Raw genomic sequence first — 19,201 nt, 5'->3', positions numbered from 1 at the left:
TCGCCTGCTGTTGTTATTGTCCAACAAGTTGGAAAATATGTTAATCACAGTGTAATGTATATAATGTGTTTAATATTTGTAAAATAGTAGCTGTTTGTAATTACTTATGTTTTTTTCTCTATATCTCCTATTAGGTGTGTTTTTAGTAATGTATGTTTATTTAACATTTCGTATGTTTGCTGAACAAGTTATCTTACATGTTCATTATATCGGTAAACTCTGTAAAAGCCATAATAATCTGCTATGTGGCCGATTTGAGCAATAGTGGCATCACAATACTCTCATTTTACTTATCGGAGACGTTGACCCTGACGATCTACCGGTCAGTTCAGTACATTAACATTGGCAAACGTTTCAATCTGATCATCTCTCCATTCATAGGAAAATCAACTCATGCAGCAACCGATGAAACTGTTTATTCTGAAGTGAAACCAGGAACAGCTTTTGGTAATAACGCTGCCACGTAATTTGAACACTGTACTGATTTAATCTACAGATAGTTAAATGGGCTGTAACTCATAATAGCATGTCATAAAAGCATCTTTACATCTTGGATAATGTCTAATGTCTCACCTTCTTGTGGTTTTCTTCCAGGTTTGTAAACAGAGCTGTATCAGTGAAACAGAAGAGAAATGGTTGACAACATTTTCTACAACCATTGTGTGCACTTCTGCTATCCCGATATCAGACAAACTCTATTATTTTGTACCATTCATTTGTTATTAGATTATATAACAGAATTACGTAATTTGGATTTAATACTCTCTTTTAGCACAAAGCCCAAGGCTACTGTGTTGTCTTCCCATTTAGAATTTAGGCATTCCATTATTAATGGAGGGGGGGGTGTAATGTATTTGAAATCAAATGTAAATCCACTATGTACTGGAGAGTACGATCTGAACACCTCATCATCTGGAAAATTCATAACAATTCTGTCCGACTCTTTGCCTGGACTCTTTGCTTCCTGCTTTATTTTGTAAACACTTACCTGTTGTGTGTTTGGCTTCTTAAACTTCCTGTCTTTGTGTTTTTTTTCCCACTGCCTTTTGTGATTGCTTGCCCCGCCCTAATTAGTTTCACCTGTGTCCTGATGTCTTCACCTTTACTAGTGTATTTAAGTCTCTTTTCCCTTCACTTCTTGTCAGCTCGTCTGTGTTTCTCTCCCTAGTGCTGCCTGTGGACTTTCTACCATACGCTGGATTATGTGTTTTGTTCCTTATTTAGCTCCTCAGTTATATTCCTGTCTGCCATCTTGTTGGCCCTAATGACTGTAAGTTAATTTCACTTTTCACTTATTAAAGAGTCACTTCACCCATCCAGCCTGCCTCCGTTTGTGTCTTGCTTTTGGGTCCAGAAATCATTTAACATTAGAAATTCTTATGTTAGTGTTCAACAACATATCACATGAGTCTCAGCAACTGGCACAGTGTGTGGTTATTGAATACTAGAAAAAGTTTTAATTTTAACCTATTGGGTTAGTGCTACTACTAATGACAAATGCTCTCTGGACGAGAGGGCAGGTCTCTCCAAGCTCACTGCTGTTCATGAGACTTAATTTTACTCACGCTTAGTAACTTCCTGTGGGTGAAGTTTTGACTGAGCTCGAAACCAGAATTTCCTCATAAGGTGAAGCACTTCCGGTATCTGGTAACTGAAGGCTTTTGGCAGAAACTTTGTGATATTCAGTAGATGAACACATTTCCAGATACAATTTTCATCGTTGGGTGAGGAAAGCCCATCGATTACCAACACTTGCTGTACTGAATTGAAATCAGTGAGTATGACATGGTTTCATCTTTCCTTTTAAGATTGCGTGCTGTAGATGGATAATGGATAGGCAATGTATCAGTTCAAGAGTGAATTGTGTATTCACACAACTTTGATCATTACTACAGTCATGTATCCCATTCGACTGGCCAAAGAGAGAGAACTTTGTGTATGCATTTGTATTTTCAAAGGTAAGAGTTGCGATAGTGCTCCAAAAGAACACTGCATTTATTCAGCTGTGCTTACTATCCTCAAAACATGAGGGTGTGGTGTATTTGCCAATGCTGCTACCAAACATAAAGTGCACATGAGGAGCAAGCAAAGTGAACGTCAGTCTCGTGTGTTCATGGCTTCAGACATTCATAGTGAACTTCATAGTAAACTATAAATTTAAAAAATGTAATAAACTTACTGAGTTTACAGTGCAATCAACAGTAACATAGAAACAGAGTCCATAGAGAAGACTGTGGGTTGGAAAATGAATTTGGTCTTGATGGGAGAAAAAACATGGGCGCACCACAAAAATACATTTCTTCCTTACATTTCTTTTCAATGTAAAAGGCAATTTATTTGCAAATATGGAGGATTGTTTTTAAAGTTATGTTGGTCAAAGACAAAAACATGGATTAATTCACGTAATGACCTGCTTCTTGAAAGAAAAAAATTAAAATTTTACATTTTTAAAAATGTTTTTAAATTTAAAATGATTAAAAAAATGTAAAACTTACTGAGTTTACAGTGCAATCAACAGTAACATAGAAACAGAGTCCATAGAGAAGACTGTGTAGTTGGATTGCCGGGCCTTATTCTGAAAAAGGGAAGATGTGCCGAAAAGTTAATCCACAGCTGTTAAGAAGCAAAGATTTACAGTGCCTGCAGGCCAGCATCTTGAGTGGAGGAAGCGCGTGTTTTCCTTCAAATAATACAATTCTACCACTAAATACAATGCAAGTTTTGACCGTATTCCATATCATATTCCCTATGGAAAGTATTAGAAGTGCATACAGTATGCTGTGTATATGCATGCTAAGCTCCATACTAAGTATGCTGTGGTCAAGTCCAGCCTGATTGGCTTTGTGTAAACGGGAAGGAAGGACAGGCTAAACTCTGATGCAAAATGATATATGAAAATGAACTTCTGCTTCTCCACAGTCCTTGGTTTTTCTCAACATGCTACTGTCTCAATCTTTCTCCTTCTATAAAGTAGAATTTCTCAGAAGCAGAATGGCAACGTGTTGGTACTGGATGTGAGGATGGGACAGACTTTTCCCTTTGTGCTGTGGTTTCTCTGTGAGTACATCCCTGAGTAATGATACAGTTTAAGGAAAATGTCGTGGGAACAGTCTACTGGAGAGCTCTTCAGTCTCCCTTAAACTCTGAACAGAGCAGACTTGCTATCATGGTAGCGAAGAAGGATCTTTGCTGCATACTTTAATGTGGACTGTGTTAAATCGTCACAGGATGTTTCAATACTTTCTATTTTTTTTGAGTGATTTGCTACATTTTATACACTTACATTACACAACCATAGTTGCCATTGATCAAAGCCCATTTGTTTGCTGTAGTTATTGTATAGTATATTGATAATTTGTTTGTTTGATAATGTCCAAAATAAAGTTTCAATCTTTATTTTAGTGCCAAGTACACTCCTCTACTGTGGACATGCTCAGGGTCAGTTTCTTTCTTTTTTGTTTATGCACTGAAGATAAATATCCACCTACTGTATTACTTCCAAGCAGTTCTTATTTATTTTGTCAGTTTATTCATTATTTCACTATGTAGCCACACAGATTGGATACATAGTGACTAGAATAGTGCTTTAAAAGTTTGATATTCTATATTTTCGACTGTGTAGTGCTGTATGAATGTTTGTGTTGTGTTGTAGATGCTGTCCTCACCCTGGAGCCCAACTGGTCCACTTTTTTTACCGGAGAATCTGTTACCTTCTTATGTGACATGGGGGAAGGAAAAGACACTGACTGGACATACAATATAAAGAAGAATGGCCAAGACTTTATTCAGCACAATACACACAAACGCTACACGTTACAACCTCTATCTAAAGCCCACAGTGGTGAATACCAGTGCTTTGGTCACCACCTGCGCTCATATCGTACTAAAAACAGTAACATTGTCTCTTTGACTGTATCAGGTAAGTCATCGTTTTATTACCATGAAAAAGTTTACGGGCCCTGATCATATGTTTGCCCTAATTGTTAACATGTACAGTATTAATCTAATTGTATTTTTAGTCTTATACTCTAAACTTAAATAACTTGAAACTGTGGAAGGGGTCAAAGGACAGAGGGTGTCGTATGCTGTGCAGATTCTAAAGCCCCTTGAGGAAAATTCATTATTTGTGATATTGGGCTTTATAAATAAAATTGCCGTCATATTGTGATGAGAACTCACGCGTATCTAACCTAACATGAAAACATACCTAACATTGCATGTTTTATGTCATTTTTTTTTTATTTTTTAAGCCACCCCCATTTGAATAATTAACTTGTTTTCTTTTGACAGAAGATAAACCCAGGGCCTCACTGATACCAGGCCCAACAACCATACCAGCAGGAGGCAGTGTGACACTGACCTGCTCTGTGGAGGGCCCTGCTGGCTGGAAATTTAGTTGGTACAGATTTGCCTCAGGCTCTTATGATTTTCCTTTCAAGGTAACTGTAGATCCAGACCGAGTGATCAGGATCTCACAAGGAGGCAAATACTGGTGCATTGGAAGCAGAGGAAAAACCACCTTCTACACTCATCCTAGTGCAGAGGTCAACATTAAGATAACTTGTGAGTGTAGTCATTTTGTTTGGAATAAAACATGCATTCCCGATTACAGTTTTAAAGCAATTAAGGTTTCCTTGGTTTTTTTTTTTTTTTAATATATTTCTGTTTGTCTCCCATCTGGATTTTTTTTATTGCGGTGTAAACAGTTTCCAATGTGGTCAGTTTGACTACACAACCCAACTGGCCCCAGATATTCAGGGGTGAGACGATTACTCTTATATGTGAGATCCAGGGAGGAGACACTGAGTGGGAATATGAATGGAAAACTACCAGCTCATACAAACCTCCAAATCAAAACGAATTCAGGATTGACTCGGCTTCTTCATCCCACCTTGGGAACTATGAGTGTAGGGGCAGAATAAAAAGTGCACAACAGTCTTCAACAGAGTGGAGCAATTCCTTCAGTTTGACAGTATCTGACAGTGAGTCACTTCATATTTCATCCTTGGTTTTTGGTAAAATTGTGAAATAACTTATATAGTACACCTTCATATTTCTATTATTTCGAGATAGTGGACAGATATAAAGAAGTAATGTCAACTAGGCAGGATACAAACAATGCATGTAATCCCCCTACAAAACATGCTAACATGTTTTCATTCTGGAAAAATCTCTTCAACAGAACCCAAACCTGTCCTGACTGTGTCTCCATTATGGCCGAGTCCTGGAGCCTCAGTAACTCTGAGCTGCAGGGTTGAAGTCCCATCTGCAGGGTGGAGGTTCTACTGGTATAAGGCTGTTCCCAACCAATCAGAATACTCCTACAGCTACGAGCTGCTACCTGGTAACACCAACGGGACCGAACAGGATTCCTACATCGTCCATGGGCCGACACACACGGCAGGATATGTGTGTAGAGCTGGAAGAGGAGACCCAGTGTATTACACTCAACATAGTGAACCAAAGATTGTCTGGTCTGGAGGTGAAATTTTTGTTCCTTTCTTTCCCTTGGTTTTCTTGCCGGCACAATCAGTAGGCCAATTGATGGTGTCGTCATTAATTATATATCAAATCAGCCTAAATTGTGCTATAAAGCAGCAGGAACTTGAACTTCTACAGACACAGCAGTTATAAAAGGGCTCAGTTAAAAGACACTTCACTTTGTAGTCAGACAGGCAACAGGTCAGGAGGCAAATGTGGCTTCAGCAACAAAAACTGGCAGTCAAACAGAAGTCATGGGAACATCTAGAAAGTTAAAAAAAACTTAGATGGGTAAAATGAAAAACATGGCTATATGTAAAGAGAGAATGCAGCAAAAAAAAAAAAAAATTTATATATATGTATAAACATTGTATTTCTTTCAAATGGTAGCATGTATATACATTAGCTATGGTGAAACCTGAGTATACTCATAGTGGCTGAGATGTCACATCAAGATGCACCTGCAAGCACATGATCAGAAACCTGGATACTGTTATAATCCTGTACACAGGAATATGAATAACCAGGTTTTTTGTAGGTTTATATTGTGTTCTGTTCTGATCTCAATGAATGCCTTCACTGCTTATGAATTAAGTCAACATACAAATGCCGGATCATTAGATATCTCTGCAGTGCTGCCAGGCTGTTAAATGAGGTACACAGAAGCCTGTCAAGCACACCTCTCCACACTGAGATGTGATGTGGAGCGATTTCAAGCATATTAGAAAAATATTACACACTGTAGCTTTAGGAGCTGTTTTTTTCCTGCTAGTCTACTGTAAGCATTGTACATGTACCATTGTACCATTGTACCGAAGTTTCCATGCTGGACCGGAGGTGAGGGGGTACGAAATGCTCTGTGAGCAGCGGCAGCAGTAGCGGGTGACTGCATCAGTTGCAGTGCAGATTTTAGCAGGGCAGCGTGGCAACGGGCATGGCAGCAAAGGAGTGAGCACTGACAGCTTAAGGACACTGCCATATAGCAAAGAGTGTGGTGGTGGTGCGATCGGGACGAGCAGTAAAGTCTTTGCTCCCTGCTGAGTGACAGAACTCTCTGCTTTAATACACAACAGAAACGGTGAGACAGGCTGAGCTGACACTGCATCTACGCACAATAATTACCCATAGGTGCGAGGAGGTCTTTCTTTTTGTAGACATTGTACAAATGTTGTATGTTTACTGTTGCAGAGGACTGAATGAGATTGATTGTTTGCCATTTTAATTAAGTTCATGAAATTCCACTAAATCACAGGGACAGTAGCAATGTTTTTTTATTTTTATTTTTTTACACCAGCAGACAGACCAAGTGTTGACCTGAGTGCTGGCAAAAGAGCCCTTCCAGTAGGGGGCAGTGTGGCCTTGACCCGTTCTGTGAACCCGTCATCATCTGGTTGGAATCACTATCGGTACAGAGGCAAGAAAAACCTCTGAACCTCTGACGAGACAAGATGCGGGTTCCCACCCAAGTGGACAAAGTGTCAGTATCTCACAGGAAGGACTGCACTACTGGTGCAGAGGAGGAAGAGGAAACCCAGTTTACTACACAGAGTACAGTCACTCAGTCAGTATTCACAAAATTGGTAAGTGTGGCAAAGAGTTCTTGGAAGAAAAACCTCTTCATATGCATTCGTGATTGCACACTGACTTCTATCAAAATAGAACAAAACTGTGAGAGTATGTTAAACAGTCACTTTTGCCAAAGCACTGCTTCTTGTTGCGACGTTTTTAATGCTCAACAAATTTAAAAAGATTAAAACGCAATAAACCAAACTACTTGTTGCACTGTTTATTTGAAAAAATCTTATAATAACTCTGTTCTCTGTTTTACTCCTCCTTACGTGTTTTTCAGATTTTCATCCATCGGCGTCTCTCACAGTGAGTCCTGACAGAGTGCAGCACTTCAAGTCTGACTCCGTCTCACTGAGCTGTGAGGGAAACTCTACTGAGTGGACACTGATGAGGTTTCCTGAGGGCGACTACTGGTCACACTGCTCTTACTGGGAGAGGAGAATGACTGGATCCACGTGCAACATCCATAGTCATAATCCTGAGCGAGTCACATCCAAGCCGGTAAAAAACTTTCTACCCGCAGGTGGACGGACAGATGAGTACAGAAACGTCACATCTCAGATTCAGGTCAAAGGTGTCGGAAAGAGGAGTGAGCACACACGATATGAAACATCAAAAAGAAATGAATTGAGGTTTTCCACCTTTCAGCCACAAGAGCATTAGTCGGCCACTGTGGCTGGATGATTTAAGTCATCCCTAAGGTGTTAAATGACCTATGGCTCTCTGCAGGCCCATGAAGCTCTTTCGCACCATACTCGGAAACCATTTCTTTATGGACCAGGCTTTGTGCATGGGAGCATTGTAATGCTGAAACAGGAGAAGGGTCCAACACGAACCGCTGCCACATTATTGTCTAAAATGTAAGTCGACGCTTAGAGTTAAGAGGCGGAGCCCGAACCTTGAAAAACAGCCCCGGAACACACATATCCTCACACACTGGTATTACACTGGAATCCACATACTTTGCATGTAGTAAGGGAGCTTTATTTTTTTTCCCTGTAGGATCTTTACAGGAAATTGGGATGATCCCGGGGAGAGGTCTGACTACCGTAACGTGAATCCAGATTCAGCTACTGGTACAGATATTAGCTATTGGCCATTTAGCTACTGGGTCATTTGCATTTGAAATAAAATTTTGCTAAAACTGTATCACATCATCATTATTAAAGAGAAGAGAGGTTCACGTAGCTATAGGTCAGTATGCAGTTGCATAAATGACAAGACTGCTGAGACAATCTGCTTTTGTATTTATGCTCATTATGCATATTGTAATGCAATAGTGCAGTAACTTTGTAGGTTACATGTTGTAGCACTGCTGTACTCTTAAAGTAAGCCGTGGTGTTATACATTCGTATTTCTTTCTTATCATTATTTGTTATCATTATTTACAAATGAGGTGATGGTTGATGAGGTCAAAAATTATATGCCGAGGGCAACGTGCTCAACGGATGGGAAGGTCTGTTTGGGGTGAAAAAGACCTCCAGTCACTTACTATGATGCTATGAGTTTCTGTTGTGAGTGCTAAGACTTTACAGTATAAACGTACCCACATGTCCAGTTCTGATAAGGAATCTTATATATACATGTATTTGCCAGTTTTACAAAGTGCACTATGAGATATTATTGATGGAGATAAACATCAGAGATGCGGCAACTTTGTTGAGGCTTACTGTTACAAACTGAGAGACTTTATGAGGTTGTTGTATATAACGGTAAATTATATTATATTTTTATAGTTTGTCTATTTTACATTATACTGTATCTCTTTTTCTTATTGTATCTCATTATTTTTCCCCCAAGTGCAATGGGCTTGTAAGAAAGTGAAGTGAACAATCATGGGTGTAATTTCCACTACACATGTCGACTAGTGCACCTTTAATAGTCTACATCTTAATTGAGATGGACCTCAAACATGAATAACTAATGGGGCAGGTCATGACACCTGCTAACCAACTAACAGTAACATTCTTGCTGAGTGTCCTGTTGTTTATTTCTTGTCACAAAGATGTAGATGAACAGTGAGTTCTTCTTCTGGATCAGCAGGTTTTATTACAGGAGCAGCACACTGTATTTAAGTGATGAGGATTGTTCTGGCATCTGTGAATGTGCGTTTCTTTTGCCGCTTTTGCTGCTTCCTTATCATCCTTTCTGCTTCCAGTATGTCGTCTTGTTATACCACCATATAGGCACCACTCCCACCATATGTCGCAATATACAAGTCTATAGTCACAATCAACGGGAAAAAGCTGCCTTCCTTGATGAGTCATTTCTGGTCTCTGTACATCTTCTTCAGTACAGCTCAAAGACATTTGAAGACTTTTTTAAGAACAGGTGATTTTCACCGACTTGTAGTTGACGTTGGTGTCTTTGAATTTGTTGCTCTGAAGACCCTGCAAATGGGATACACTGTACCTAAAGCACTTATTGCTGAATATAAAACATTGAAAGGGTTTTATTATTTTGTAGCCTTCCCCAGATCTGTGCCTCAACACAATCCTGTCTCTGAACGTCAGATACTTGGACCACCTTTTGAGGACCTTTGACCACCTTTGCCTCTATTTCAACACATGGCTTCTGTTCTACATATATGACCATACACCTCACTCTGATCTGCACTGTCAGCTCTGAGACCTTATAAAGACAGGTGTGTGCCTTTCCAAATCATGTCCAGGCAATTTAATTTTAACCACAGGTGGACTCCAATCAAGGTGTAGAAACATGTCGAGGATGATCAAGAGAAATGGGAGGCACCTGAGCTAAATTTCAAGTGTCATAGCAAAGGGTCTGAATGTTTCTGTCCAAGTGATATTTCAGTTTTCACTTTTTAATATATTTGCAAACATTTCTAAAATTCTGTTTTGGCTTTGTCATTATGGGGTTTTGAGTGTAGACTGACGAGAGAAAAAAATCATTTAAATGGTTTTAGCTTAAGGCTGCAACATGAAATGAGAGAAAAGTGAAGGGATCTGAATACTTTCTGAATTCACTGTATTGTGCTTTCATTACTATGTTATGCCTCTATCCATTGCATGTGGCCTAATTTCTACCACACTGTACATTCTGTATAGTATATGACCATCCTTTTCTGCTTATAAACGCAGTAGCTCTGTTGTGAATGTGGTGATGATACTGTTTAATTCTTGCTTTCACAGCACCACATCCTTATGTGTAAAGAGTACTTCTTTTTTCCCCACCCATGCTTATAAGCAGTCACTCAGCTTGTTTCTTCTAAGGCCCTAGTTGCTAAGTAATCTTTACAGCAACAGGAGCAGAACAGATACAACGGTTTGTTTTAGTGTTTTGTTTATTTGATTGGATTTCCCTACAGTGCTTTTACTTTCTAAAGATAGCAGCAAAATAGGCAACTGGAATCACAAATATCTTTACTCCGCCTTGCAAGGTTGCAGCCCTCGAGTCCCGTCGAGTGCCGAAAAGGAAAAATTAAAAGTTGGAAGACATTAATTATACTGATAATAACTAAACACGAGATGTTTAGAACATGTCTGTTTTAGAAATGAGTCCTGATATTTTGATTCTGTTTCAGATTAATACCTGATGAAAACCCACTGGCAAAGATATGAAGTTTTCTAAATTAAATTATTCTGCTTCTTTAGCAGAATTATAAACCACTTTGAAACCTGAAGATTTTTTTTTTTATTCTGGTGTCAAACATGGGAGCTGTGGGTAATATTTCAGATTAAGTAGAGTAGCAAACTGTGAGATGACACACAGCAGCTGGCCTCTGTTTCACCGTAGTTGGATTTCAAGGGGACACGGTCCATCTTGGAACGGAGGCAGGACTCTGGCTCTGTAGCAGAACATGTAACTCTGTGGTTTTGTTTTTTACAGTTGTTTTATGAGAAGCAGAGCTATCAACATTTCAAACTACATGCATGCTTTTGCAGTGTTCTTGGGAGCTTTTGTCCAACAGCTGTGTGCTTATCTGCTATCCAAATATCAGAGAATCACAATACGTTGCGTATGAGCATATAAAAGAACTGCAAATCTTGATTTTAACCCAGTTGTTGTCAATAGAAACATTGCAATTACTGAGGTGGTATTTATTAATAACACATATTGGTATTTAGTTACATTTAGTCACCTGGTGTTCAAAGGTGCATAGCCTGTGTACAACTGTACTGGTCCAGCTTGCAGCCAGAAAAACTTTATTTCAGTATGTAAAATTAACTGCAGCTTAATTTTGTTGTTGAAGATAAAGACCTGGGGACATTTTCACATTAAAATAGCATCTCAGTCACTGTGAGAATGTGTGAAATGTTGATTTCAGTGAGTACTGATCATGACACCTGTGGTTTCATGTCCTTTTAAAGCTACACACTGTAGATAAGTAGGCGATTTACTGATACTGGAAGGGAAAATGTATGTGAAAAAAAATGTCAGATAAATTTATCTTATTTATCTCTTACTGACCCTTTCAGTAATTTCCCGGAGGAAAAACTCTGCATCCTAAGATCTTTCTGTGGCCATTGCAGGGATCATTTGAAAGTTGTGTTTCTTTCTTTAAAAGCCGGTAGGACTCAGGTGCAAATTTCCAAAAGGTGTTTTTCTGAACTTGTGGTCTTGTGGACAGAACGGAAACGCACCATCACTTCTTGGTTCAAATACACCTGCTAGTGTTCCTGTTGGCTACAATTTGGTACTTTTCATATTACAATATATACACTATATTTACCTTTTTCATATCCACTGCGACTCTCTGTGTTGGAAGCTATTATATCACCACCACAGTTGTTATTGCTCATTTGAGTGATAAGAAGGCAAAATATGTATAATTCAGGGCTTCATCATAGAATGAGCAGACAGATCATACAATTCAAGCACGAAATGAGAAAAGTTTTGGCCGCATTTTATATCAGATTCACTATGGAGAGTATTAAGCACACATGTAGAGGATTTACTGTACATGCCTGAACAGTATTATCATACGTACTGTAGATACACACGACACACATCTCATGACAATACAGGCATTGTGGATGCAAGAGCAGTGGGCCTTTGCACAAAACACAAACTGATATATATTTTTGCAGGAAGAGTAAAAATGTCAAAGTATTCTGTGGTCAAAGCCACTGTAGTTGTCTGAGTTTTGTGTGAAGCGGAAGGAAGAACACATAAGCTATACTCTGAAGGAGATGGAGAGAAAATTCATATGAAATGTAACTTCTTCTTCTGCAACAACCTTCTCTCTTTCTCTTATTAACAATCCACAGTGGAAACATTTCTTGGAAGCACAACGACAGTGTCAGTGCTGGATGTAGACATGGGGCACACTTTGTTCTGTGTGCTGTCATTATTCTGTGAGTACATTAGTGATTTTCCAATTCTGTGACTTTCTGAGGCAGAATCATGTGTTTTTTTGATCAACACAGTATCTTTTTAGACATGACGTTGGTTGCTAATTAGGCTTGGTTCAGATTGGCCTGGACTAGTTATTTTGCACAGATATTTGTACAATGCATATGCAGTATATGGTCTAGGGTATATGCATTATGCATAAAGCTATTTTTTTTAGTTAATATTTCATTTTAAGGTTTGTTTGTGTTTCCTGCCTCTTTAGCAATTTACAGAATATCATCTGAGAAATTTGTTGATGTGCAATAATTTTGACTGTCTGTCAGATTGACCCTGTCTGATGAAGTTTCAATCTTTATTTTAGTGCTGAATACACGCTTCTATGGAAAGGCTGAAGGTGAGCAATTGTTTTTGTTACTATCATTTACATATTATATATCCTATTTAACTATATCACTCTTAATCACATCCCTTAATCACCTTCAATCATGTATGTAGCATTTTACTTCATATATCAATACAAGTTATGAAATGACTAAACTAATTCCCAAAAGTGTGAAATTGCATATTCTTCAAAACATAGTTTTTTTTGGGGGGTATTTGTCTTACCAGGGCAGTGTTGTATGCATGTTTGTGTATGGAGACTTGTATGGAACCATTTGGTGTGAGGCCCTGTACGAAAGCTTCTTATTTTGTTAACATTACTAGAAAATTTATCCATCCATCAAAATGTTGTCTATCTAAATGAATTTGTGGTTTGGAGTGAGTGAGTCATGTTTTTGTGTCGATTCATAAACATGCGGAGCCAAAGAGGCTACACTGGGTGAAATCAGATAACTTGCACAAAACATTATGCATGACAGAGACATACGTTGGTCTCCACTGTGTTCAAAAAAAACGATCAAATACATTTTTGATTTCCATTACAATAACTTTCTCGTTTGATTGTTTTTCTAACCTAAACAGAACATGTACCTAAGGCCACTCTGACAGCAGATAGGACAGTTATAGCAGCAGGGGGCAGTGTGACACTGGCCTGCTCTGTAGATGGCTCTGCTGACTGGGTATTTGAATGGTACCGACGTACCTCTGACTGTTCTGAGGCTCAGTTCATAAAAGGTGGTACATCAAACCACACTATCAGCATTTCAGAAGAAGGCACCTATTTCTGCACAGGAGGAAGAGGAGAACCAGTGTTTTTTACAGAAAAAAGCAATGAAGTCCTGATCCAGAAATGTGGTGAGTTTAGTCAATTCTTATGCCATTTTTCAAATTAAAATGGCATGCATTACTGTAATTACCATTACAGTAAAAACTATGATGTTCTCCCTGTTGATTTTATATCTCTGTTTTTCTCCACAATGTGTATATTTGGTGGGAACAGTTGTTGACGAGACTGTTATAACACGACAACCCAGCTGGTCTGTGATGTTCACTGGGGAGATGATAACGCTAAGATGTGAGATCCAGGGTGGTGGAGACACTGAGTGGGAATATGAATGAAAAACAACCAGCTCAGAAAAAAACCTAGAATTCAGTGAATACTGGTTTATCAAGGCATCTGTTTCCAGCGGTGGAAACTACATGTGTAAGAGTAGACTGAAAATGGACTTGTATTCCTTAACAGAATGGAGTGATCCCATCAATTTTACAGTGTCAAATACATTTCAGTTACACACTTTGTCATTCAGTGTTTCAAAGTCACAATGTTATGTTTTTGAATTTATCTGTGTCTAAATAATGCTATAAAAACTTTTTTTTTTTTCCGTGAAAATTGGTGAAACCATCAGGACTGATCAGTAAAGTCAGTCAGAGTTCAAATGCACTGTGGCATTTGAAACATAACCAATTCATTCATTATTAACATATTAAAGAAAATATAAAGGGAAGACATTTATGTGAGTATTTGGGCCATGGGACATTTAGTTGTAGCTCCATCATCGACGCTGGATGATAATTATTATTAACCAATTTTCAGTCATTCAAATTGACCTAACTCATAGGGACTTGAATGAACTTTTTGTCTTTGCTCTGAACTGAACAGCAAGTAAACTGATTGCTGACAGGAGAGAAAATCCAAAAATTCATTACCTCTGCCAAGGAGGTTATGTTTTCACTTGTGTTTGTTTGACAGGCAAGAACCCATCATAATAACATCATAATAAACAACTTCCCAACAGATAAATCCTGGCCTGTCCTGACTGTGTCTCCATTATGGCCGAGTCCTGGAGCCTCAGTAACTCTGAGCTGCAGGGTTCAAGTCCCATCTGCAGGGTGGAGGTTCTACTGGTATAAGGCTGTTCCCAACCAATCAAAATACTCCTACAGCTACGAGCTGCTACCTGGTAACACCAACGGGACCGAACAGGATTCCTACATCGTCCATGGGCCGACACACACAGCAGGATATGTGTGTAGAGCTGGAAGAGGAGACCCAGTGTATTACACTCAATATAGTGAACCAAAGTTTGTCTGGTCTGGAGGTGAGTTTGTTGGGGTTTTTTTTTTTTTTCAAGAAGCAGGTCATTACGTGAATTAATCCAAGTTTTTGTCTTTGACGAAGATAACTTTAAAAACAATCCTCCATGTTGGCAAATAAATTGCCTTTTACATTGAAAAGAAATGTAAGGAAGAAATGTATTTTTGTGTTTTTTCTCCCATCAAGACCACATTCGTTTTCCAACCCACTCAATAAACAAAATGTTGATGTTGGATGGTTTTCAATACTGGACTGGGATTAATGTCCTCCTCTCCTTGTTTCCCTCTGTCCTTCCCCTTATTTTTCTTCATTTAATCTTAAAGCATTAAAACCACACACACGTAGAGATTCAAGGTTTCCACCTATCACTGTGACAGTTATAGGGGAGAAGTATTCAATGGGTGCTTTTATTTTGGATACTTGAGCTCATCCTTCTGTTTCTACTCATTTGCTTTTACTCACCCAGCAGACAGGACAGGTGTAGTTTCAGACTTTAGTCCGTGGTCAGGCAGGTGCACAGACTGACTCAACAGTCAATACCTGGCAAAAAAACAAAAAACAAAACAAAATAAAAAAGACGTCAGCAGACAGCAATGCAGGTACAGACAAGGTAAACCGCTACAAATCTGAGACAACAAAGACAAAGAAGAAGAAGAAGAAAACACTTTTGCATGGACATGAAGAATCTTTTGATATGAAATACACAGCTCTGTTTGTTTGAAGGGCAGGTAAAACTAGAGAGTAGAAAAGCATCTATGAAACACCTCAAACCACTTATCAGCATAATTCATTTCTCTGCTGTCTATCCATGTGGTCTGTATGTTCCAAACACTCATCGTTTCATCAAAACACTGCATCTCGTTGCAGAGTTTTGCTACTGATGTTTTTATCACTCAATAAAGGCTTAAAAAGGAATATTTGCATTGTTCTCTCTTAATTCTAAAGTCTCTGTGGTTGGTTTGACCCTTTTATACTTGTTGTTTTTAGATGTTCATCCATCAGCGTCTCTCACAGTGAGTCCTGACAGAGTGCAGCACTTCAAGTATGACTCCGTCTCACTGAGCTGTGAGGGAAACTCTACTGAGTGGAGAGTGATGAGGTTTTATGAGAGTGGATACCTGTCACACTGCTCTTCCTGGGGGAGAATGACTGGATCCACGTGCAAGATGGATAATTATTGGCCCAGTAATGCAGTGTACTGGTGTGAGTCTGGATCAGGAGAGTTCAGCAACGCAGTCAACATCACTGGAAACTGTGAGTTTTAATCAGTTTTATTTTCTTGTCTCTTGTAATTTATCCTGTACACTGTAGATTTGATCCATGGTAGGTTGAGTTTATAGTCTGAAAATAAAATGTCAGTCTTCATCATTGAATACTGCATGTGTGTGGGGTCCCCCCCCTTCCCTTTTTTTTTTGGCTTCACTCACTTCCTTTGTACATTGAAGACACTTGTACGTGCACAAGCTAAATGCCAGGTCTTTGTCAGGCCAGTGTACCGATTCTATCGTTACAGGAGATTGAAAACGATTGAATACTCGTGATCTATTCCAATCAATGTACAGTATGTAAACTTGAAACAGCTGATCTCTGAATAAAACTTCATATTCTGTTTCACAGATGATATTATCTTGCTGAGCCCTGTCCGTCCTGTGGCTGAGGGAGAGTCTGTTACTCTTGGCTGCAAGTTGAGACCAGAAGATGTTTTAACTAATGTGTCTTTCTATAAAAATGACAAACTCATCCAAAATGATACTAGACGGGAGCTGACTATCCCTGCAGTGTCAAAGTCACATGAAGGCTTTTATAAATGTGAACGAAAAGATTCACTACAGGCTCGGAGGACCTGGACGTCACCAGAGAGTTGGATGTCAGTAAAATGTGAGTATGATTGACTTAAGCATTTATTTTGTAAGATGTTCTACAATCTGAGATGGAAAAGTAATCAGTGTATTAGAAATTGGCTTAGTTGACCTGTTAGTTTGTGTGTGTGGGAAATGGCTTTATATGGTATTCATAATGAAAAATAAAGACACAAGTTAAACACATGATCAGCATGAGTAATCATTTCATACTTTTGGAGTTTTGTTACTAAGACTTGATGTAACCTGTTTTTGTAAAGCATTATGGAAAATCTGAGAAAATAGTCAAAGAAATAATATAGATTATTTATTATAGCAGCGTCCAGGCCTAAAATCTCTTCACTCCCTTTGCCGTTGATTGTTGTTCGGTCGGTTTTTGGAATTTTACTGATTATTCTCCTGCTGCTGCTGCTGTTTTGCTGCAGAAAGTCAAAAGGTGAGATCTTTTCCTTCTGGTATTTGATCAGAATAGACAGATGTCAGCAGATCAGTAGTCTGATGTAATTGAATATACTGTGGCAACAATAGAACAATTTGCAATACAAAACCACGTAACAGCAAATGTCTCTTTTGCAGATTCAGGGTTTATCAGGTTGGTACAACACTCCTATCATTTTGAGCATAGCAGTGTATTACGTGTTCCTAATTAAATCTATTCTAACACATGTTGGGGGGGGTTGGATCCGCCAGGTCTCAGAGCACCAATCAGAGCTCTGCTACAGATGACATGATCAACCAGGACCAGAATCTGACCCCGGCTTGATTTCCACTACTCTGAAGGTGATGTTTGTCTTTATGAATCAATCAAAGGCCCCGAGGACACTGAAACTGGTACAGCATATACCTTTTTGTTTAACATGGAGCAATTAGAGATACTGAAATGATTTAGGGGAACTGTAAATGATTGACAATCCCTTAAATTAAATAACAGGAAACTGTCTTTTCATTCATTCATGTGATCCTTCTAACAGGGAAGAATAACAAAGAGGAGAGAAGTGTCACATCCTACACACAGTATACATATATGAAGGCTTTTAGATTTAGATTTTGGTGACAAGTCGATTATATTATTAATTTAATTTTCATATACGTAAACATAAGGGCATGCCACATTTCATTTCTTTATATTTATTTATTTATTTAACATTTCAATCTTATCATCTCCATTCATAGAATCAACTCCTGCAGCAGCTGATGAAACTGTTTATTCTGAAGTGAAACCAGGAAGAGCTCGTGGTAATAATGCAGCGATAACATAACGTGCATATTGGGTTTAGTCACTGTAATGGTTTATTTTACATATAGTTAAATGGGTTGTTATTGGGAGTAAAATGACAGAAAAAGCGACATTAATTTTTGAATGACATTTCTTTTTCCTCCCAGACCTAAAGAGATATCAGCAAAACCAATGGAATGGATGACAACATGAAAACTACACTGGCGATATTTGTAGCTTTTATACACTGTAACCATCTACAGTTAATTTAATAGCAATTCATTTGAAGGAAACATATGAATTTAATGTTGTGTTTTACTTGTCGAAAAGACAGCGAATGATCACATATAACATTGAGTGCACCGTATTTTGGCGCTTCAGGTTTTAAAGCTGCTGTCGACAGCAGCAAAAAGTAACAGTTTGAAATATTCCAGCTTCAGTACCCAGGTTGTAGCCTTTAAAGTCAGCATCTTTTTCAGTGTTAGATGAAAAAAAAGCTTTGCACATTTGGAACATTTAATTTATTATACCCTGTTACACATAACAAGAATTTCTCTTTGCTATGTTAATTTTCTTTTCACCTGGATGGATTTAGCTTGTTTTTTTTGTTTTTTTGTTTGTATTTTTAAAAGCTTGGTTACTCCTTATGCATCATTAAAGTTTTGTTCCGAAAGTAAATTCTCATTACTGTTTCTCTTACTTCTCTGTGATTTGCTTTACACAGCCTGTGTAATTTGTTTTGTAATCTTCCCTCTTATTTCGGTGCTCCAGTAAAGTCGAGCTTTACGAAATGTCGGATACCCTGACAGCTTACTCCGTGTGTACACATTAGCTCTGGTGTCGGTGTGATGATGCCGCCGTCTAAATTCATGACTTCATGCTGTTGAAGCAACACATCTCTGTACTATATTTGTAAAGAGAAGCTGTGAGGTGGAATTTCTGTCACTCGTGCACAAGTGCAGCTTGGCTTGTTTCCTCTGTGGTTCTGGTTTCAAAAATAATCTTAACATGATGAGGCAAGAGACATGTTTTTAGATTTTATTTTGCACGAACGCATTTATGTATCTAAGCTAATGAATGACCATGAAGTAGAAACATAAGCAGCCCGGATTTGAGAAAGCTTTTTCTCCATGTCAAATAGGAGTAGAATATTGGCTGAGTCCTGGAGCTTCGGTAACTCTGAATTGCAGGGTTGAAGTCCCATCTGCAGGGTGGTGGTTCTACTGGTATAAGGCTGTTCCCAACCAATCAAAACACTCCTACAGCTACGAGCTGTTACGTGAT

General features: G+C 38.6%; 1 protein-coding gene across 1 annotated transcript; it reads left to right on the top strand.

The window, feature by feature from the left end:
* The first annotated feature begins 8 nt into the window (after positions 1-8).
* LOC120788006 lies at positions 9-18,101 on the top strand. Its single transcript, XM_040123442.1, is given in 22 exon segments — positions 9-1,270; positions 2,975-3,057; positions 3,403-3,438; positions 3,653-3,919; positions 4,291-4,563; positions 4,707-4,982; positions 5,183-5,482; positions 6,779-6,872; positions 6,874-7,061; positions 7,331-7,712; positions 8,851-8,862; positions 12,274-12,368; positions 12,728-12,760; positions 13,330-13,602; positions 14,544-14,846; positions 15,830-16,096; positions 16,460-16,720; positions 17,018-17,137; positions 17,278-17,293; positions 17,392-17,481; positions 17,875-17,937; positions 18,085-18,101. Coding segments are annotated over 19 exon segments (3,306 nt in total). The 5' UTR covers positions 9-1,270; positions 2,975-3,020; the 3' UTR covers positions 17,465-17,481; positions 17,875-17,937; positions 18,085-18,101.
* The last annotated feature ends 1,100 nt before the right edge of the window (positions 18,102-19,201 follow it).

This window comes from Xiphias gladius, unplaced genomic scaffold (assembly GCF_016859285.1).
Source record: "Xiphias gladius isolate SHS-SW01 ecotype Sanya breed wild unplaced genomic scaffold, ASM1685928v1 HiC_scaffold_97, whole genome shotgun sequence".
NCBI classification, from domain to species: domain Eukaryota; kingdom Metazoa; phylum Chordata; class Actinopteri; order Istiophoriformes; family Xiphiidae; genus Xiphias; species Xiphias gladius.
The sequence above is the reverse complement of the archived record's forward strand: the minus strand, read 5'-3'. Positions and strand labels throughout refer to the sequence as shown.